We start from the raw sequence: 21750 nt of genomic DNA on the forward strand, positions 1-21750 counted from the left end.
ACAACTAGAGAGAAGCCCGCGTGCCTCAACGAAGATCCCACATGCCACAACTAAGACCCAAAGCAGCCAAATAAATAAATAAATATTTTTTTAAAAAAAGAAAGAAAAGAAGACTTAGAAATGGTCAGATTAGAAAGGAGGAGAAAGAAGCAAGAAGAGGTTGTCTTAAGCTGCAGGGAAGTAGGGTGAGGAAACCCAAGGAAGTCACTGGGCAGGCAGCTCTTCCTGTCATTCTGGCCTTCCCAAGCCTACTGGAGAGAGCAGGAGAGCCCCAGAGCTAGGCACAGGCATCATCAACCTCGCTGCTCCTGGACGTCTCCCAAAGGGGTCCACCGACCTGCATGCATTCACTGTCACACATACACCAGTCCTGGAGCCTGATGTCTAATGTCCTGTGGCTGAAGTTGAGGGTCGGGGGAAGAGGGGTCTCACCACTGACTCACATATCCACACATATAGACACACACACACACACACACACACACACACAAACACACAAACATACTCTTGACCTCTGATCTGTCCTAGGCATGAGGTTGCAGAGCTGCCCAATTTTGCTTCGTTTACCACCCTAGCTGGTGGTTCCACCTTCTGGAAAGTTCTTAGTGATGAAACCTTGCCTGCTTCTAGCCTCCTCATTCCCTCAAAGCCTCCCAGGCTGAGATGACCCAGACCTGAGCTCTGCACCTGCCGTGTGCCTTCTGGGATGCCCTCCTCAAGTCTCCTCCACATACCTCCCATGGGTTAATGGTGTCACCTCTATCTCCCTTTCTCCTCTAATTTAGCTCAATATTTTTACCTTTACTTTCTCATCTTCCACTTCATTAGAAAGGGGCCTAAGAAAACATCTCGTCCTCTCTTCCTTCCCATACCTTTTTTTTTTAAATAATTAAAAAAAAAATTTTGGCCATGCCGCATGGCGTGTGGGATCTTAGTTCCCTGGCCAGTGATTGAACCCACGCCCCTTGCACTGGAAGCACACAGTCTCAACCACTGGACCGCCAGGGAAGTCCCCCTCCCATACTTTTTTTTTTTTTTTTTTAAATGAGGATCTTGAATCAGATGCGTATGTTTGATTTATTTATTTATTTATTTATTTAGGCTGTGTTGGGTCTTCGTTTCTGTGCGAGGGTTTTCTCCAGCTGTGGCGAGCGGGGGCCACTCTTCATCGTGGTGCGCGGGCCTCTCACTGTCGCGGCCTCTCCCATTGCGGAGCACAGGTTCCAGACGCGCAGGCTCAGTAGTTGTGGCTCACGGGCTTAGTTGCTCTGCGGCATGTGGGATCCTCCCAAACCAGGGCTTGAACCCGTGTCCCCTGCATTGGCAGGCAGTTTCTCAACCACTGCGCCACCAGGGAAGCCCCCCTTCCCATACTTTTTTATTGTTATTGTTGAAGTTGCAGAAACTGAGGTCAGAGAGGAAAAAGGTCTTGCCCAGAATCACACAGTCCATCGGAGTCAGGACTAAATTCTAGGCACCTGAGTCTAAGGCAATATAGAATAGTAATTCTGAACCCAGAAAGAGGCTAGAGGCAGACTACCACAGCTCTGCCACTTAACTAGCACCTTGACCTTGGGAAAGTCATGTCACCTCTCTGTGTCTCACTTTTCTCAACTGAGAATGAGGGTGATAAGGGTTTCTATCTCATAGGGCTGTTGTGAGAGTTAAATAACTCAATACTCATCAAGTACTTAGCATAGAGTCTGGCACACTCTGTAATGTTTGCTGTGATTATTTCTACTCTGCCCTGGTCTGAGCCTCTTCCTTTTTTTAATTTTAATTTTTATTACTTTTTTTTAGCACCTTCCATCTGCTTTCTTAATTCCCATTCCCCTTAGCATTCCTCTCATTTCCCTTTCTGTAATCCTTGTCCCTGTTCCTTAGGAAGGGAGGGTTGGGTTTTGAAGGAAAGATAGAGTGACTGCAGGAAGTGGAACATGCTTGAGAGCCAGCCAGTGCCTGCCATGGTAACACACAAACACACAGCCTGTGCATATTAGTGTGATGATAGCACACGGTCCACATGATGTCAGTTACACACAGCTTCACTCAACATCCTCTGGGTATAGACCAGCCCACACTCAGTCAGTCCAGGCCTTCATGGCTTCAGAAATATCTTGAGCCCTTCTCAGGTGGAACTCATGATGCCCAACCCCAGTGTCAGGCAACTCTCTCTGTCGGGCCAGTTTGTGTCTCCAACGTCCTCAGACCTTGGCTTGGCAGTGGGAGTTACCAGCTGGGGGAAACCTGAGTGAAGTTAAGCACCCTCAGAGGGGCTTTGATCCAGAAACGTGCAGAGAGGCTGTGATGGCCCCGAACTCACACACACACACACAGGTACTGACATATGTGTGCACGTGAGCCAGCAGGCTTGAGTCTGCAGCTCGCAAACTTCTTCCACCTTCAAGACTGCCCACCTCATCCATAATCCGGTGAGGCGGTTAGAGAAAGGACTGATACCCATTTTACAGACAGGGAAGCTGAGGCCGAGGAGGAGTAGTGCTTTGCTCAAAGGCAAAGGTGCAATAGAGCCGAGAGCAAACTAGGGCCCTTATGTCCCAGCCTCGAATCCTTCTCTGTTTCAAGGTGACTGGGAGCTTCGAGCCTAGAAAGCGATCAGACCAGCGCGGGTTGGAATCACAACCCTATATCCTTCCCAGGGGGTTGCGCCAAAGCCACGCCTCCTCTTGGGCTGTCGCTGGGGAGCTGGGAGAAAGCGGCCCTAGCGTGTCTCTTTAATGCGCGCCCCCGGAGGCCCGGCGCGCCCCCGCCACTATAACTGGAGTGCATGGAGCAAGCTGCGTTCAGAGGAAGAAGGGCGGGCGCTGGGCGCCCGTTGACCGACTTTTCCAAGTGCGATCAGCGCCCGTCCGGCCCACATGGACCCGCCCAGGGGCGCCCACTGCTGAGGACCCGATGCCTGTTGGGCTCGGGGCTGGGTTGCACCCCGCCACCGCAAAGTGACCCCCCGCGGGCCGTGCAGGCTCCCAGCACCTCTTCCCGCAGAGCTCGCCGTCGGGCGAGGGCTCCGTCGCCGCCACGCCTCGCGCCCCGCGCTGCCCGCCCCATGCTGGTGCACACTTACTCCGCCATGGTGAGTAGTCTCGGGCCCGGGGACACCGGGGCGTACCGGGCCGGGGATCCGGGAGCCTGAGTGCCGAACCTTCCGAACCTCCTCCTCCAACGAAATTTCGGAGGGAGGGGGCCACAGCGACTCCGCCCGCTGAGAACTTTGCGCGCCGGAGACCGCTGTCCCCAGCCCAAGGCTCCCGCGCCCACGGGTCATTCAGAGATAGACCTCGGGCCCCGGGAAGCGGGCAGGATGGCAGCTGGCCCCTTGGGAGCTGCGGAGGGTCCTTTCGGGCTGGGTCCTTTCAGCTGCCGATGGGTCGCCTAACGCGCCGCTCTTCTTCCCCAGGAGCGCCCCGACGGGCTGGGCCCAGCGGCTAGCGGGGCCCACCTGTCGTCGCTGCCCCAGGCGGCCTACGGGCCGGCGCCGCAGCTCTGCCACACGCCGACCGCCACTGCCGCTGACTTCCAGCCACCCTACTTCCCGCCGCCCTACCCGCAGCCGCCACTGCCCTACGGCCAGGCGTCCGACGCCGCTGCCGCCTTTCCCCACCTGGCCGGGGACCCGTACGGTGGCCTGGCGCCCCTGGCACAGCCGCAGCCTCCGCAGGCTGCCTGGGCCGCGCCCCGCGCCGCCGCCCGCGCCCACGACGAGCCGCCCGGCCTGCTGGCGCCGCCCGCCCGCGCCCTGGGCCTCGACCCGCGCCGCGACTACGCCGCCGCTGTGCCGCGGCTCCTGCACGGCCTGGCCGACGGCGCGCACGGCCTGGCCGACGCGCCCCTCGGCCTTCCCGGGCTGGCGGTGCCGCCGGGCCTGGAGGACCTGCAGGTGAGGCCCGAAGGGTCCGGGATGGGCCAGCATCCGCTGCGGTGACTTAGGACCTGGCTGGAGGCAAAGAGTGACCAATGCAGGAACCCGACTTTTCTCGCAGCCTGCCACTTCTTGCTCGTGACTCCCAGGATGCGTCCCACGTCCTGAGTTAGACGCTGCCTGGCCTTTCGGGCGGCCTGGCACTGAGTCCGTGAGCAGGTGCCTGGATGGCGGCGACCCTTCGCCGAGTAAATGGGCAGGGGCTGAACCACTTCTGTCTCTCTCCGCTGGGCAACGTAGGGTACCTATGCCCAGTCGTGGTCTACTGGAGCAGCCTGTGCCTGGAGCGAAGCGAAGTGGAGGAGTTGCCTGTCTAAGGTTCAAAAATGCCCTTTTTGCACGGCATGGCGAGGCACCCAGGGCTCCAACTCAGCCGCAAATGGTGGAGCGCCGGTGAATCCTGGTCCCGCCCGTCGCCGGCCGCAGGCGACGGGTGGTGCGCGTTGGGTGAAGCAGACAGGACAGGGAGCGGGGACAGCAGGGGCTTGGGAAGCGAAAGGAGACTAGATCTACAAGCGTCCTTACCACCACCCTGTCCTATTTGCAGGCCATGGACGAGCCGGGAATGAGCCTCCTGGACCAGTCCGTGATCAAGAAAGGTAAGGAATGGCATGCATCTGCCAGGGCAGAACCGGGCGAGATGGTGCAGGCCCCGGCACACAGACCCAGTTTCTTCCCCTGTGGCGTGTCCCTCCTGTGTGTCGCCAAGCTCAGTGGCCACCGGTCACTCTTTACGGCCCAGTGGAGGGGCTGCGGAGGCTGCAGGCCTGGCCAGAGCTTGGGCACCTGCGGTGGTTGGTGAGTTGGCCCCAGAGCCGGCAGTCTGAGGTGGGCGGGAGCCCCACCACACTCACTTGGCTGGCCTGGCCTTTCCCCACCAAGGTGAGGGCACTCTTTTGGATCTGGAGGTAATTTGCAAAACGAGTTAAACCACTTCTCTGTTTCCTAAGAGGTGTTAATGGGAGTGCTATTCCCATGGATGTTGTTAAATGATTTCCACTTTACCAAGCCTTACCATTTCCTAGCCTGTCTGGTGCTTTCTGCCCCTCCCTTCCTAGCAGGACCTTGGGGGGCCTTGAGGTTCCCCCCTCTTTTAGCAGTTTAGGATTAGGGGAGCTGGTGTGTGACTATTGTGTCGGGCTGTGTGCAGGAAGGTCAGGGCCTGGGTGTTGGTGTCTATGTGAGTTTGGGATCCTGCACATGTCTATATGTTGCTTTCCTAGTATTTCTTGGTGTCTCTTGCTGTGAGTGTGTGACGAGTGTCTGTTATGTTGGTGTAATTTCCATGTGTATGGGGGTCAGGGTCCCTGTTGTATCCCAGAATTTGTTCTTCGGCACTGAAGATCTTTAAGCATGTAGGGTTGCTCCCTGTGTATTTTCAGGATGTTTGTGTCTCTCTGCCCTTGGAAAAGCTAGGGGTTTGAGATCTGCCCTCCAGTGGATTTTCGGGCTTGTGAGTTCTGACTGTGACTGGGAAGGGTGAGAAAGACAGAGATTCAGAGAGGCCCAGTGATAAATTTGGGGCAGGTGCAGAGAGGAATATGGAGGCACAGACAAGCCCGCTGTACCTGGGGCAGGCACTGCTCCCCCCGGGATTGGCTCAAGTTGTTTTTCAAACGAGTGAATTCAAGCCTGGGCTCTGTTTGCCCTCCTTGAGTCCCGGGGAGGGGTTGGGGGGAGCTGGATTTCAGGAGTTGAGGCTGAGTTACCTGGGGCTGGGAGTTAGCTGGACCACCTGGTGTACGTGTGGGGAAGATGAGGAGACAGGCCTCCCAGAACTTGGGAGAAGGGGGCTCCAGGTATTGGGGCTGTTACCTGGAGCTGGGGGTTTGGGGAGGCTGCCTGCAGTCCGGGCAGAGGTGTACACTCAGAGCCAGCTCCTTGCTGGCGGCCGCTGCCTTGCTTTATTGGATTTTTTTGAACCCGACAGGAGAGCTCGGTCTGCAGCGGCAAGAGCCTGCCGCTGTGCTGTCCACCCGGAGATTCAGCCATGGTCTTGATCCCCAGTTCTGACTCCTGCCCTGGCTCCGCAGGCTACGGGGGCTCGGGCTCACTGACTCCCTCCGGGAGGCCAGGACCTTGCATTTTGGGAAGGAGCTTGGGGATTTCTGCCCTGGGGGAGGGTAGAAGGATCAGGTGGGGCTCTGAGTACCCTAAACCCCAGTCCCCTGGCCAGAGCCAGGACAAAAGACTGGCTACCAAGAAGGAACCAAAATTGCCTCGAGTTAGTTTCTCTCAAAGGACATCAGCTTTCATAAATCCCGGGTCCTAGGGGTGCGCCGGGATCCCCAAAGAACACAGTGAGTGCAGCCCGGACTGTCCCGAGTGCTGCGCACGGGCTCCGGCGGGTGGGGGGTGGACGTGGGCGCTGGTGCTGTTCGGGATGTCGCCGACGCGGGCGCGCACACCGGCCGGACGCCAGTGTCAGCCCGTCGGTGGCCCAGTGGAGCCTGGCGACCTGAGCTGGGGACTGCGCCCTGGGGGCCCCAACCCGGACGTCGAGTCACAGCCCGGAGCAATGCAGCAAAAGGGGAGGGGCGAGAGCCGGGGCTCCCAACGGAAGGAAGAGGCTGGTTCCTGAGTCGCGAGCTTGTCCTTCGGCTGGCGTGGCGAGCCTTTGAGGAGGAGAGAGGGTCATTGCGGCAGAGCCAATCTGCGAGGTCGGGACCTCGGGGCGGGGTGCGTGGGCGGGGGACCCAGCTGTGGCTAAGCAGGTGGCCCGGTTGGAGCCCTGCGCCCTGGAGCCTCCACGCCCCACGCGGCGGGTAATTTTCGTTCGGGCCCTCCGCAGTCACTGCGGAACTCCGGCCACGCCGCCAGCCACTTGGGCGCAGTTGATTAGCGTCCTTCTTCGCCCTCAGGCCCTTCTGAAGGCATCGGGAGCCCCGGTCAAGTCCTGAAGTCCTCTGGCACCTGCCAGGGGCGGTGGAAGACCATCCCACTCAGACCCGGGCGCTGGAATTATAGAAGGTCGTTCTTGGCTAGCTGAAGCAAAGGATTCATTCCTCCAGCTCCTCTCGGCCCTGGCGGGAGGGGCAGCTGTGTCACGGGCGGTTGGAGTCCTAGGTTGTGAAAGGGAGGCGGCCCCAGCCCTGCACCAGAAGCAGCCTTGCTACCCCAGGGAGGCCTCGGGTCTCGACTTCGACAGTGCGTCCAGGGAGGTTGTAAAATCTTCACTACTCCACGCAGGGGAGGGGAGGCGAAGTCCCCGCCCCACCACACACTTCCAGGTCGGCAGCCCGTCGTAGCCAGGGTTGCGTGGGGCAAGGATGGCAGATGGGGCTGAGGCTGACCCGAAGGGAAGTGGGGAGCCCTCAGTTTTCTGCCCACATTTGTCACTTTCAGTTTTGTGACCTGTCCTAGGGGCACAGAAAGCAGGCGGGACTGGCCTGAGAGACAGACATGGACAGGAATATTTCCCAGCCAAGAAAGGCAGTGAACAGGGTCTGTATACCTTGTAGTAGGAGCTCAGAAGAGGAGCAGTGAGTGCCTGAACTTGGGAGGCTTCCTGAAGGAGAGACAGCAGGGGGCTCAGTAGGTGCTCAGGAGATTTGTTGAATGAATGGTTTTGAAGTCTGAGTGCATTTGGAGAGGGGGTGTACAAAGGGCCGAGCTACTTTCACTCCATTAGGAACAGCACGTGCGTATGCCCTCTCTTTGGAAGGCCAGACAGGTTTAAAAAGGTTAAAAATCTCCGTGGGTTTCAGGCTATACAGTCACAGCTGGAGGGGAGTGGTTTGGGGATGAGAATTGAGATAGTCCTCCTTTCCTCCGAGGAGAGGGGGTAGTTGCCTAATTGGGGGTGGGGAATCCCTCTCTGCTGGGCTCTGTTGTCCAGTCTCAGGACAGGGGATGATGTAAATTCTCTGCTCTCCCTGGATCTGAGGAAAGAAAAGGGAGATGGGGAGTTTCTGGGATTACAAGTGAATCTACAAGCAGGGCCAGGACTGGGGTGAGGTAAGTGAGGAACTCACTTGAGGCAAGATTTAGGAGGGCGCCTAAAAGCTCAGTAATCAAGATAAATAATACATCTTAGTGCAATATGTTTAAGATTTTTTAATGCAAAAAATATCCACAATAAACGAAATATCAAAATTTTACGTAAAGACGGAATCTGACCCTGCACTTCTACAACCCTGCCTCACTTGCCTCCCAGGCTACCGTTGGCCCCAGAATGAGACTAAAAAACCGGTGCCCATGCAGATAGACTGTGGACTGTACCTGAGGGCAGCATAGAGCAGGGCAGTGAACCGTAGAAGTTATATTTAAAAGAAACCCTCTAGGGGAGAGGGAAGAGGGGAGGGGGAAGATAGGAGTAGGGGAATTAAGAGGTACAAACTTACTATGTATAAAGTAAATAAGCTACAAGGATATATTGTACAACACAGGGAACATAGCCATTATTTTATAATAACTATAAGTGGAATATATCTTTAAAAATTGTCAATCATTATGTTGTACACTTGCAACTTATATAATATTGTACATCAACTATACCTCAATTAAAAAAATAAAAGAAACCCTCTAGCAGTTGGTGAGAAGGAAACTTAACCAGCAGGTCCCACTGGGGAGATGAGGGGACTCAAGTGGGCTGGGAGGAGGGTCACGACCCCTCCTGTCTGCCTTCCTCCTGTTGCCCCTTCCCCCCAGGCTTTGGACCAGTGGTACCTTAAGTGTGATCTAAGGGACCACATGCATCAAATCCCCAGGGGTGCTTGTTAAAAAATGCAGATTTCCTGGACACCATTTCACATCTACTGAATGAGAATCCCTGGAATTATGGCCCTGGAACTTAATTTCTTTAACTGATTGATTGAAGTAAAGTGTACATACCTGAAATTCACCCATTGGAAGAGTACAGTTTGATGATTTTTAGTAAATTTATAGAGTTGTGTAACCATTACCACAGTCTGTTTTAAGACATTTCTAACACCCCCCAAAATTCCTCCATTCCCAATTGTAATTAATTCCCACTCCAGCCCTTAGGCAACCACTGATCTGCTTTCTGTCTACATGTTTGCACATACTGGACATGTTATATAAATGGAACATATAAATATGCTGACTTTTTGCATCTAGCTTCTTGTACTTATAATAATGTTTTTGAGGTTCATCTGTGTTGTAGGCTGTATCAGTAGGTCACTCCTTTTTTATTGGTTAGTAGTACTCCATCATGTGGATGTAACACATTTTGTTTATTCATTCATCAGTTGACGGACACTGGGGTTGTTTCCACTTTTTGGCTAGGATAAATAATGCTGCTATGATCATTTACACACATGTCTTTGTGTGGACATAACGTTTTCACCGCTCTTGAACTCCTAGGAGTAGAATGTCTGGATTTTATGGTAAGTTTGTCTTTAATTTTTTAAAGAAACTCCCAAGCTGTTTTCTAAAGTGGCTGTACTGTTTTACATTCCCACCAAGAAAGTGTGAGAGTTCCAGTTTCTCCACATCATCATCTGCACTTGATATGTCTGTCTTTGATTATAGCCTTCCTGATGGTACCTCAGTATCCTTTTAATTTGCATTTCCCTAATGACCAAAGATGTTGAGCACTTTTCCATGGCTTACTAGCCATTCATATATCATTTTAAGTGAAATGTCTACTCACATATTTTGAACATTTTCTAATTGGGTTGTATATCTTACTATTGAATTGTAAGAATTCTTTATGTATTCTGGGTACACATCCCTGATAAGATACAGGATTTGCAAATATTTTCTTCAAGTCTATGGTTTGTCTTTTCATTTTCTTAATAGTGTCTTTTCAGGTGCAAAAGTTTTTGATTTTGATGAAATCCAGTTTATCATTATTTTCTTTTATGGATCATGCTTTTGGTATTATATTAGGAACTCTTTGCCTAACCCAAGGTCATAAAGATTTTTCTCCTGTATTTTCTTCTAGAAAGACTTGCAATTTTAACCAACTTTCCAACAGAGTCTATTGCACACTCCCCAGAATCAGTGGTCAGACCATATCTACCACCTGTGGACAGAGTGTGTAGACTTGTGTGTGTGTGAGAGTCTTGTCTGATAGATTGGCTAACTAGGAGCTCTGTCGGTAGGACAATCCTATGTCTGTAGGAGTGTGTACATGTGAATGGCTTCTGTGTTCATGACCAGGGGGACACCATGGGTAGACCACTTCAGCTTTAGGACTCACTGTGGTGTGGGAGACAAACACCGGTCCCTGCTTTGCAATCTGCGCTAGTTAATTCCCACCTTCATGACTGCTCCTGTCCCAGGCTACCTGCTTCCCTAACCCTGGCCTCCAAACCTCTGTCATTTTTGAAGGAAGAGGCTCTGAGGAAAAGGGTACAGACAAGTGGGGAAAGTAACAAAGTCTGTAATTCATATACGCAAACACATGTCCACCGGTCATGCGCTACATTAGCCGCACCTATGTTTGCATAAATCTGGCATATACTCTATGTTTAAATATATCAACAGGAGCAAAAGCACTTGCAGATATCCTTACGCACGTTGCCACATTCTTGCAACAGTCGGGCAGAGCCTATGTGTCTATAGCTGGGGCTCAGTATTTGTTGTTGAGTAAGTGTGCATACGCACAGTCTCACCCTCAGTGCTCTATGGCAGGGCATGTAGTTTTTATGTATAGACGTTTGTGTGACACGTGTGCTCACATATGTCCCTGTTTGTACATGCACCAGCAGCTTCACCCAGCTTTGATCTCTCTCCCCTCTCACAGTGCCTGGCCTCAGGTGTCCCCAGATTTTAATAAAAGCTGGATAGAGGAGGCTGCTGGGGGAGAGAAGAATTTTCTGTTCCTCTGACCATTCCCTCTGGCTAGGAGTCATGGGAGAGAGGACAGTCACTTTGCCCTTCTTGTTAATTTATTAATTCATAGTTTTAGTTTTTTAAGTCGAGCTTGAGGTATAATTTACATATAGTACAGTTCACCCTTTTTAGATGTGCATTTCTATGAATTTTGACAAATGTAAACATATAGTCAAGATATGAAATATGTTCGAGAATATTTCCATCACCCCAGAAAGTCCCCTCAAGGCAGAGGGACACAGGTGACGAGGGAGCCCGTGCACGGGCCCGGGAGACACTGGGTGGGGGTGGGGGGCATGGCTGCTATTGCGTGTCCAGTGTCAGTGTGTCTGTTGGGTCAGGACATTCTTGCTCCTCACTCTGGGGCGGAGGCTGGGATTAGGATAAGGGGAGTGAGGCAGGGTCGTGCAAGAGCAGGATCAGAGCCTGCTTCTATGTAAATTTGTGATATTGTGTCACCGTGGATTTTCACATTAAATTTTTACTTTTAAAAATATTGCATTAAAATACTGTTTGTCTTGATTGCTGAGTTTTTTGGTGCCTCCTTAAATTTTGCACCCAAGACAAGCACCTCACCTGCCTCACCCTAGTTTTGGCCCTGCTCTGGGGACAGGGAACTTGCCTGGGGTAGGGTCTGTGCTGCTACTCTTTCCACCTCCCCCCACCTCTCCACTTCTCCCACTCAGCCCCATCCACGACCTGTTGGCCCTTCGCTGGTGCCTGAATAGGGACGACCCAGGGAGGAAGGGCAGTTTTACCATCAATTGCTAAAAAAGGAATGAGGTTCCCCTACCCACCCTCCCCCACCCCCACCCCGTGCATATATTGGCTGTGAGCCTTCACTCTTTCTCCCATTCCACGTTTCAAGGGCCTTTGCTTCACTCATTTATTCCACATTCACTGACACCCCCTTGTGCCAAGACCCTGCTCTCAGGCACTCCCAGTTGGTGCGGAAGACAGAGGAGGAAGCAGACATGAGGTTCAGTGTGGTAAGGACAGCGACAGAGGGTGAAAAGGAGCAGAGGGTGAGAGCTTAGGAAGCTTTGCATTGGGGGTGGTGCCCGGACTGAGGCTTGAGAATGAGGAGGCCCTGCTTAGTAAAATGGAGAAGGGCACCTGAGACAGACAGCAAGCAGTTCTGCAGGGCTTAAAGAGCCCACACGCTGGTGAGCTAGTCGTCCCGCATCCCAGGTGGTGCTTCACATGTTCCATTTGACCTGTCCTGGGTTTTTAAATTTTTGAATCAGTTACCAATGTTTAAAAATCCAGGGACTTCCCTGGCGGTCCAGTGGTTAGGATGCTTCCATTGCAGGGCGCATGGGTTCAATCCCTGGTCGGGGAACTAAGATCCCACAAGCTGCACAGTGCGGCCAAAAAATAATAATAATAAAATAATAATAAAGTAAAAATCCAGAGATTTCACCTAGAAATCTCAAATCCTTGTCTCACCAGCAAAAACAAAAACAAAAACAAAAAACAAACAAACCAAGAGTTCCGGCAATGTTGGTGTATTCTGCATGGTAACACTCAGCCAAGTAGCAGGTCTCCCACATCTCACTTACTTATGTTAACTCCTGTGCTCCCCCCTTTGAAGTCTAGAACTGTGCTGTCCACTGTGGGAGCCACGGGCCACGTGTGGCTATTGAGCACTTGAAATGTGGCTAGTCCGAATTAGGATGGGCTATAAGTGTAAAATACGTGTTGAATTTTGAAGACCAAGTACAAGAAAATAATGTAAAATAGCTCATTAAGGGATTCCCTGGTGGCGCAGTGGTTGAGAATCCGCCTGCCAATGCATGGGACATGGGTTCAAGCCCTGGTCCGGGAAGATCCCACATGCTACGGAGAAACTAAGCCCATGCACCACAACTACTGAGCCTGCGCTCTAGAGCCCATGAGCCACAACTACTGAAGCCTGCGCACCTAGAGCCCGTGCTCCACAAGAGAAGCCACCGCAATGAGAAGCTCACACACAGCAACGAAGAGTGGCCCCCGCTCGCCACAACCAGAGAAAAGCCCACGAGCAGCAATGAAGACCCAATGCAGCCAAAAATAAAATAAATTTTTTTAAAAAATAGCTCATTAATAATTTTAAAAATATCGATTGTATGTTTCAGTGATAATATTTTTATTTTTTATTTATTTAAAAAAATTTTAAATTTTTATTCTTATTTTTTTTTGGCTGTGTTGGGTCTTTGTTGCTGCACGCGGGCTTTCCCTAGTTGCAGTGAGCGGGGGCTACTCTTCGTTGCGGTGCGCGGGCTTCTCATTGCTATGGCTTCTCTTTTTTTTTTTTTTTTTTTTAATCATTTTAACATTTTTTTTTTAATACTTTATTTATTTTATTTATTTATTTATTTATGACTGTGTTGGGTCTCTTAGTTTTCGTGTGAGGGCTTTCTCTAGTTGCGGCAAGTGGGGGCCACTCTTCATCGCGGTGCGGGGGCCGCTCTTCATCGCGGTGCGCGGGCCTTTCACTATCGCGGCCCCTCCCGTTGCGGGGCACAGGCTCCAGACGCGCAGGCTCAGTAGTTGTGGCTCACGGGCCCAGTTGCTCCGTGGCATGTGGGATCTTCCCAGACCAGGGCTCGAACCCGTGTCCCCTGCATTGGCAGGCAGATTCTCAGCCACTGCGCCACCAGGGAAGCCCCTATGGCTTCTCTTGTTGTGGAGCATGGGCTCTAGGCACACGGGTTTCAGTAGTTGTGGCTCGCAGGCTCTAGAGTGCAGGCTTATTAGTTGTGGCTTAGTTGCTCCGCGGCATGTGGGATCTTCCTGGACCAGGGCTCTAACCCGTGTCCCCTGCATGGGCAGGTGTGTTCTTAACCACTGTGCCACCAGGGAAGTCCCAATAATATTTTTATATATGCGGTAAGTAAAATATATTAAAATTGGTATTAACATGTTTCTTACTTTTTAAAAATAGGGCTACCAGAAAATATAAATTTATATATGTGGCTTACAGTATATTTGTATTGGTCAGTGTGGGTCGAGAGCCTAAAGGGCAGATGGAGGACCAGGCAAAAGGGGTAGGCAGGGCCGGACCACAAAGGAGGGTGAAGGAGGGCATTATGACAGTTAAGAATGTGAACTTTAAAGTCCATTGTCAGAGGTCAAGACCCATGTCTGCTCCTTATTGCTGTACTATCTTAACTTCTTTGAACTTTTAGTTTCTTCATCTTGAAATGGGGACAGAAAATAGCATCTCCACAGAGCTGTTACTGTGAAGCACTTGGTATATAGTTGGCTCTCACTGAAGGATAGGCGGCATCATTCTGCTCAGCTGTGGAGCTGGAATTTCATTCTCAGGCACTGACGGGTTCTAGGCTGGGGAGTGATGGGTGTTTCAGAAAGATCCCTCTGGAGCAGGGGCTGTGCAGAAATTCAGGTGGGAAATGAGTGAGCGTCCCTGTACACCTGGAGAAGTGGCTGCATCCAGGGCACGCGGAGAAAAGAAAGCCCTAGTACATGGTGATGGATGGGATGTGGTGGGAGAGGGCAGTGTGGAGGGCCTCACTGAGGTTTCTGGCTGGGCGATGGGATGGAGGGTTTGAATGTGCATCCAGAGAGGGAAAAGCTGGAGGGGCTCTGCCAGGCCAGGGACTGGGCCAGCCTTGCTTACCTCTGCCTTCCCGAGGTTTAGCACAGTTCCTGGCACACAGGTGCTCAGCAAATATTTGCCAAATGACTGGAGGGCCAAGTGCTGCCTTTGAGACCATAGTCCAGGGCTTGCTACTGGTACTAAGTCTACCAGCTGTGTGATCTCAGGCACATTCCTTCACCTCTCTGGGCTTCAGTCTCCTCATCTGTAAAATGGGAATAATAAACATAGCCCCCTGGTGGGTTGTTCTGAGGATTCAGTGAGGTTATCTGTATGGTGAGTGCTCAGTGACTGTTGGCCTCAGGCTCCCCACTTGATCCCCCTCCCCAAACACACAAGGCCTGCCTTTTCTACCAAGGCTCTCACTTCCTTGAAAGAAGAGAAGCCCAAGGGGAAGCAAGTGCCTCAGTCATTCTCCCTTCCCCCTGAGGCTTAGCAGGAGAATGGAGGTTAGACTGCAGGAAGAACTTTCTTTTAGAGCCAAGAGTGTCCAAATGGGTGTTAAAAAATAAACTCAGATTTCCTTCCCTGTCCTTCATAGATATTAGTAGATAATTAGAGAGCATTTGGGGAGGGGGGTGATAGGGTGTGTCTCTTCATTCTTGGTCTCCTTGAGCATCCATCCCAGAGAGACTTGGCAGGAAAGGGGCCAGGGCTGGAGGCCTAATGGGCCATAACCTCCCTGTCCCAGGGATGTGGGAGTCCAAGGCCCCCAGGGATCTGGGGTTGTGGGTGAGACATGGGGATCACAAGTGAGCGGGGGTAATCAGGGATTGCTTGTGATTGCACAAATCTGGCTGGGCTCTGCTGCGGTGACCCAGGAATCCTGCCTCCAGCTCATACTCCATTTCCTTATTTCCAACTCCCTCTCTGATTACACATGGCAAAACTCCAAGACTGCTGAAGCTGTTTGAGTTTTAACAGGGAACCAGCCTGACTCAGTGAAAGAACAGGAGTTCAAGAGCCAGAGAACTTTGGGTTTAATGTCTACCACCCATTAGCTGAGTGAGCTAGAGTGAGTCACGTTAACCTCATTGTGCTTCAGTCTCTTCCCTTGTAGAGCAGGGATAGTAGAACCTCCTTCCGAAAGGTGCTGGGACATACAGATGCAGCTGTGTGTGCACAGCATGCTAGCACGGGGCCCAGCACACAGCTGGTGCTTCAGCAATGCGCTCATGCCACAGCTGGCTAGTGCCCGTGTCCGGTGGCCCCTGGCTCAGTGTTGTCTCTCTCTCCCTTGCTCTTGCTTCTGCTTCACAGTCCCCATCCCCTCCAAAGCCAGCAGCCTTTCGGCCCTCTCATTGGCCAAAGACAGCTTGGTTGGCGGCATCACGAACCCCAGTGAGGTCTTCTGCTCCGTGCCAGGCCGGCTCTCTCTGCTCAGCTCGACGTCCAAGTACAAGGTGACAGTGGGGGAGGTCCAGCGGCGACTCTCACCTCCCGAGTGCCTCAATGCCTCTCTCCTGGGTGGTGTCCTTCGCAGGTAGGAAGGCCAGCCCACAACTTCCTGCACAGTGCCAAAGCTAAAATGTGTGGTCGTTTCAGACTTTCTCAGGGGATCGGAGAGGGCTGGCCCCACCCCAGGCCACAGGGTCATCGCCACCTCAGTCTCCCTGGGGAATTGTGCATGCTCTCTGGGCAGGCCTAGGTCTTCAGCAGCTCCCACGGGTCTGTGGGCTTGGGGGTCAGGGGTAGAGAGGAGCCCTGGGTACAGAGAAGGGATGGAGGACTCACCCACACTGGACACGACAGACAAGGCTGGGTCTGGGGAAGGGAGAGTGCCATCTTCACCCCATCCCTCAGGAAGAGGATCCCCAGGACCTAAGGCCCATTCCCTGTGTCAGTATAGGCCTCTCTGATGCGTGTGTTTTGGGGTAGGGAGCATGGGGTCCATGGTTTGTCTTCATAGTTGTGTCTGTCTCTCTCTGTGCATGTCCTTGTGCCTGGGTAGGGTATTTCTGCTTCAGGGCTATGAGCTTTGAGGATAGTGTTTGTGTGTATGCATGTGTGCATGTGTGTGTATATGTGGTGCAGGAGTGGGCAGGAGTATATGTTTCCGTGAGTGTGAGTTTCCTGTGTTACCTTTAGTGAGATGTGTTGGTTACAGTGTTCTACTCTGTGTGTGTATGTTGTGTGTGTGTGTGACTGCATGCACACGTGGAGCTAGACATATGTGTGTTTACCTGTCTACCTTTGTGTGGGGCTGCATCTGTGCAGGTGTGGGAGTATCTCCTTATTCCTGGTCTCTTTGAGCATCCCAGAGCAGCTTGTATGAGTCCATGAATGTCTGTACAAATGTCCCTGGGATCCTGACTTGGTGTGAACATGTGTCTCTGACTGTGTCCCTGGGTGTTTGAGTCTGTGTGTCTGTCTCTATTGGTGTGTGTGTCTCTATTCTTGGCCCTTAGTGTGTGTTCATCTGTGCATGTGTCTATGTGCCCCTGGGCAGCTGTGTGTGTAACAGTGTCTCCCCATGTGTGTGTGTTTCCCTGTGTGTCCCTGGGTAGCTGTGTTGGTGTGCTCAGGTGGGAAAAAGGCCCCTAAGATGCTGGTCCATCCTGCCCCACCTTGGGCTGTCCCTGTTATTGAGAGGATTAGGGAGAAGTGAGGGGTTCCTGGAGCTGCATGCTAGGCCCCCCATTCCCGTCTTGGCTGCAAAACCAGTGAGATTAGGAGGAGATTGGGATCAGGTAAATAGAGACCCCAGAGTGTCCCCAGGGCCAGACCCAAGCCTCAGCAGGGTTGGTGGAGGCAGCAAGGCCCTGTTGGGTCACTTAGCATACATGCTTCATCTTGTCTTCATAGTGTGTGTCTGTCTTTCTGTGTGCATGGCAAGGGCCAAGTCCAAGAATGGGGGCCGGTGCCTACGGGAACGGCTGGAGAAGATTGGGCTCAACTTGCCAGCTGGTCGTCGCAAGGCCGCCAATGTGACACTGCTGACTTCACTAGTAGAGGGTGAGGCCCGAGGGGACCTGTGTCATCCAGTGTGACTGTGTGTGGCTGTCTCTAATGCAGGAGGGTGTGTTTAGTCATGTGTGTGTTCTCTGTGCACCATGTATAAGTAAGGGGTGTGTGTGATATATGTGTACAGTCTTTAAGTGTATATGCAAGCACACATGTGCATGTGCTGGTGCAGCAGAGAGCGTGTGTGTGTGTGTGTGTGTGTGTGTGTGTGTGTGTGTGTATGGGGGGAAGAGTGGCCAGTGTTTGGATGTGGTGAAGAGATGAGGGGGTCTGAGTCCCTTCCTTGGAGGTTGGTGACTCTCAGCTCGATCACCTTGAGTTCAGGCTCTGGGACAACTGGTGGGCTCAGCTCCCACCCCTGAGCTCAGAGCCCATCTGAGGTAGCCCCAAGGGAGGGCAGCGGGGTCACGTCTAGAGCTGAGAGGGGAATCAAGAGAAGATATATATAGAAGCAGGATGGCACTGGTCAGGGGTTGGAGGGTCAAGGCCGTGCTCCAGGCTCAAAGGTACACCTGGCTGCAGTGACGGCTCATCTCTCTGCCTCCCCTCCCTCCTAGGAGAGGCCGTACACCTCGCCCGAGACTTTGGCTACGTCTGTGAGACCGAGTTCCCAGCCAAGGCAGCTGCCGAGTACCTGTGCCGCCAGCATGCTGACCCTGGGGAACTGCACAGCCGCAAGAGCATGCTGCTGGCCGCCAAGTGAGTGAGGGCGCCATGCACCGGCTGTCATGGGTGCCGTGTACAGGCACATGTTGGTGCAATGCACAGACACAGACACCAAGCATGGGCACAATGGATACCACTCGTGTACATGTGATGTACACATGGTACATGCGGCACTGCACACAGGCACACCTAGGCTCCATGCTGTGCACGTGACAGGGCACACATGGATACATGTGAACATATCTGGATTCTATACATCAGCACAGTGTCACAGACAGGCTTACATAAGTCCATGTGTGGGCACCACCAGCCCCAGTCCTGTCATGGGTCTGAGGTTCTCTGGCCTTGCTCCCCCTGCCTGAGGCTTGCCAATCAGCCCCTCTGCTCCAGTGACCTCCATCAGGGCACCAACACCCACCCAGACCCCTGGGTTGACCCCCCTTTGTCCTTACTTCACACCTGACCCCTCTGCAAGTCTCACTGATGCCTCCCTCACCACCACTTTCATGCCACCTCAACTCTGGTCTCCCAATCTCACTCCTGGACGTTCACCCCAGCGCCCCTCTGTTCCCCCAGCCTCCCTATACATGCACTGATCCCTACCCAAGAGGCTTCAATGGCTCCCACTGCTACTGCAATTGATTTTCAAACTAGGTTCTGTAGGGATGCCGCAGGGCCTGTTTAATGAACTCGTGTTCCATTAAGATTTAGTTTTTAGAAAGGGTCCCATTGCAAGAAGAGACAGACACGGGGGCGGGTTTGAAAACCACCATTCTATTAAGTCAGACTCCTTTGAGGGCCCCCATAATCTGGTCTGCACAAACTCCACCCACTCCAACTGACCCACTTGCTCTCTCCTGCCCTCCTGTCCTTGGGCTTGCTCTTCTGCTTAGAACACCATCCAGTCCCCCACCTAACACAGCCCTTCAAATCACAACACCATCCTCCCGCCTTCGAGGTTTCCTCAAGTCCCCTAGGCAGAATTGGAATCACAGACTCATGGGACTGCCATGACTCATGGGGCCTTTGAGGCTGCTCATATTGGGGCTGGAGAAACATATCTAGGGCAGGGCTCACCTCACTCATTAATCAGCTAACTCATCAAGCACTTCCTGGGTCCCAGTCATGTCTAAGATGCTGACCAGGTTCCTTGGTGATGCACAGGTGAGACACAAGTGATTCTCCTGCCTGAGCCACATACAGGATGCACAGAGAAATGAATAATGGCTGCAAACTGGAGATGGATTCAAATCCCAGCCTAGTCACTTGGGCAGGTCATCTAACCTGTCTGAAACCACCCAGTTTCCTCTTCCATGTGATGGGAATGATAACAGTATAGATTTGTTGTGAGGATTAAGTGAGATGATACACACAGTGTGCTTGGCACAGCATCCAGGCCTCAATTCATGTTCACTGCTAGCTATTATTTCAGTTATTTAAGGCAGATTCTGGATTGTTCCCCCAAAATTTCATAGACAAACCTCTTGAAGCACTGGCTGTTTTGGGTGGAGGTGGCAGTAGGAGAGGGAATCAAGGAAAGTTTCCTGGATAAGGTAGGAGTTGAGCTGGACTTGGAATGTGGGCAGGACACCCACAGAAAAAGAAATCGTAGGGTATTGGCATGTGCTATTTATTAGCTGTGTGATATTGGGCAAATCAGTTAACTTCTCTGAACCTTAGTTTACTTTTCTCTAACACGGGTATGATCATCATTTGTAGACTATAGGGTCAGCAATCATATATATAAAATGTATATAAAGTACCCAGTATGTGGTGGGTCCTTCCCTGGACTCAGACCTTTGTCCTCTAACCTCTGACCCTCCTTCCCCCACCAGGCAGATCTGCAAGGAGTTTGCAGACTTGATGGCACAGGACCGTTCACCACTGGGGACCACCCGCCCAGCACTCATCCTGGAGCCCGGAGTGCAGAGCTGCCTGACACACTTCAGCCTCATCACCCATGGCTTCGGCGGGCCTGCCATCTGTGCTGCCCTCACTGCCTTCCAGAACTACTTGCTGGAGTCACTCAAGGGGCTGGACAAGATGTTTCTAAGCAGTGCAGGCAGTGGGCATGGTGACACCAAGGCTTCGGAGAAGGAAGCCAAACATCGGAAGTAACTGCTTCCCCCACCCCATCCCTCAGGGGCTCCCAAGGTCTGAAATGAGGTCTGTGCTCCTGGGGGTGGGCCTGACAGGATTAAAAAGTGGGGTTGGAGTCAGGCCACAAAGAGAACATTCCTCCAGAAACCCATGAGTTAGGCGTCTGGGCTGGAGTAAGGGGAGGTGGCCTCTGTGGTGGTTTGTAGATAAGGGCCCAGGCGTCTGCCTCGCGTGTGCAATTTTCTGACCCTTGACTGCTCAGAAAGGCTTGGACAGGAAATTGCATGGAAAAGCCTGATTCTTGGGGCCAGCGCTGCTCATTAGGGTGCCCATTAGGGTGATGGGTGCTCCTAGAGGCCAAGGCCTTGCTGTTTTTACTAACAGCAGGAGAGGAATTAACAAACCAGAGGTGCTACTGAGGAGTTGGTGCCCTTCATCCCAGAATCTCCTACCCCCAGAAAAGGGGTGCTAGCGGGAGGCCCCAGTGGGCTCTTTGGACCCCTGCCACTCTTGGAAAGAAGTGGGCAGGAGGGGCCCTCAAGGAACAGAGAAGATAAACACAAATTGGATAACTTGAATCCAGGCTGTGCTTCAGTCCTGTTGCTGTCTGTCCTATTTATTTATGTTGTAATTTAAAGCTTAAAAATGTTCAGTGCAACTTATTTATCCCAATGAGTTGAGGACTCTTGTTTCAATGTCTTCTGCTCTGCACCAAGATGTCCAGCTGGACCAGGATGGAGAGGGTGTTTTTGCTCGCAAAGGGCTGTTGGTGGGCCGGGAGGAAAGAAAGATGTCAGGGACCCTGAGGTTGTTGCTGGGATTTTGTATTTGCTGTTGTTTCTCTTGACCCTGCAGTCAATGTACCTCCCCAACTCTCAGATTGCTTTCTCATTCTCTTAATAAAACCTTTTCATTGGATATGAAGCTCTCCCTGTCCTTCTTCAGCCCAGGCCTGGATTTGCCTCCCAAGAGGGCAAGGTCACGGGGGAGAGGCAGGGCCTGGGAATTGGGGGTGGGGGGGGTGGGGGTGGGGATAGAGTGGTAGGGGGACTGTAAGGGGGAAACCTCGGAGTGGGCTGTGGGCACTTGTGTGTGAGGGGGTACAGATGGTGGGTCTATCTGGCTTCTCAGTGTGGCTACTGTGTGTGTGTGTGTGTGTGTGTGTGTGTGTGTGTGTGTGTGTGTGTGTGTGTGTGTGTGTGTGTGTAGTGAATCCTGGGGGGGGGCTGTATGTATTACTGTGACTTACTGGGCCTGTGTGTGAATGTGTCAGTCCAGCTATTAGGTCTGTGTGATGTGTTAACATGACCATTGGTGGTGGGTCTGTATGTGTGTCAATATGAATGCTGCTGCTGATTATGTGTGTCTATCTGGCTCATTCAAATCCAGCTCTTTTGTCTCCTTGAGGATTTCATTCTTGAGGCCATTTTTCTTTCCTGCACCTTATTCTCTCCCTCTCTACTGAATCATCTATACTAGATTGTTTCCCAAAGGACACATATTCTATGATCTCTTACCTTACAAAACATAAATCCTTTCCCCATTTACTTCTTTTGCAGTTGGAGAGTTTTTAAAAGATTGCTACACCCCTACCTCCACTTCCTCACCCACCCTCAATTCACTCCTCAACCACTTTAATCTGTCTTCTATCCCTACCAGCCTATGGAAATCCACTCAG

General features: G+C 52.2%; 1 protein-coding gene across 1 annotated transcript; it reads left to right on the forward strand.

The window, feature by feature from the left end:
• The first annotated feature begins 3067 nt into the window (after window positions 1-3067).
• TFAP2E (transcription factor AP-2 epsilon) lies at window positions 3068-20192 on the forward strand. The gene is made up of 7 exons (XM_057529691.1): window positions 3068-3094; window positions 3419-3898; window positions 4488-4539; window positions 15603-15825; window positions 17179-17297; window positions 17864-18005; window positions 19808-20192. Exons 1-7 carry the CDS (start codon window positions 3068-3070, stop codon window positions 20088-20090), a joined length of 1326 nt encoding a protein of 441 aa, XP_057385674.1. The 3' UTR covers window positions 20091-20192.
• Window positions 20193-21750: the final 1558 nt, after the last annotated feature.

The sequence above is a fragment of the Balaenoptera acutorostrata genome, chromosome 1 (assembly GCF_949987535.1).
Source record: "Balaenoptera acutorostrata chromosome 1, mBalAcu1.1, whole genome shotgun sequence".
In the NCBI taxonomy this organism is placed as follows: Eukaryota; Metazoa; Chordata; class Mammalia; order Artiodactyla; family Balaenopteridae; genus Balaenoptera; species Balaenoptera acutorostrata.

Bases quoted from the DNA above. Each gene is read 5' to 3' on its own strand.
- TFAP2E (XM_057529691.1), top strand. From the start codon at position 3,068: ATGCTGGTGCACACTTACTCCGCCATG. The intron at 3,899-4,487 runs GTGAGGCCCGAA...TCCTATTTGCAG, and splicing joins CGGGCCTGGAGGACCTGCAG to GCCATGGACGAGCCGGGAAT. The intron at 15,826-17,178 runs GTAGGAAGGCCA...GTGCATGGCAAG, and splicing joins CTGGGTGGTGTCCTTCGCAG to GGCCAAGTCCAAGAATGGGG.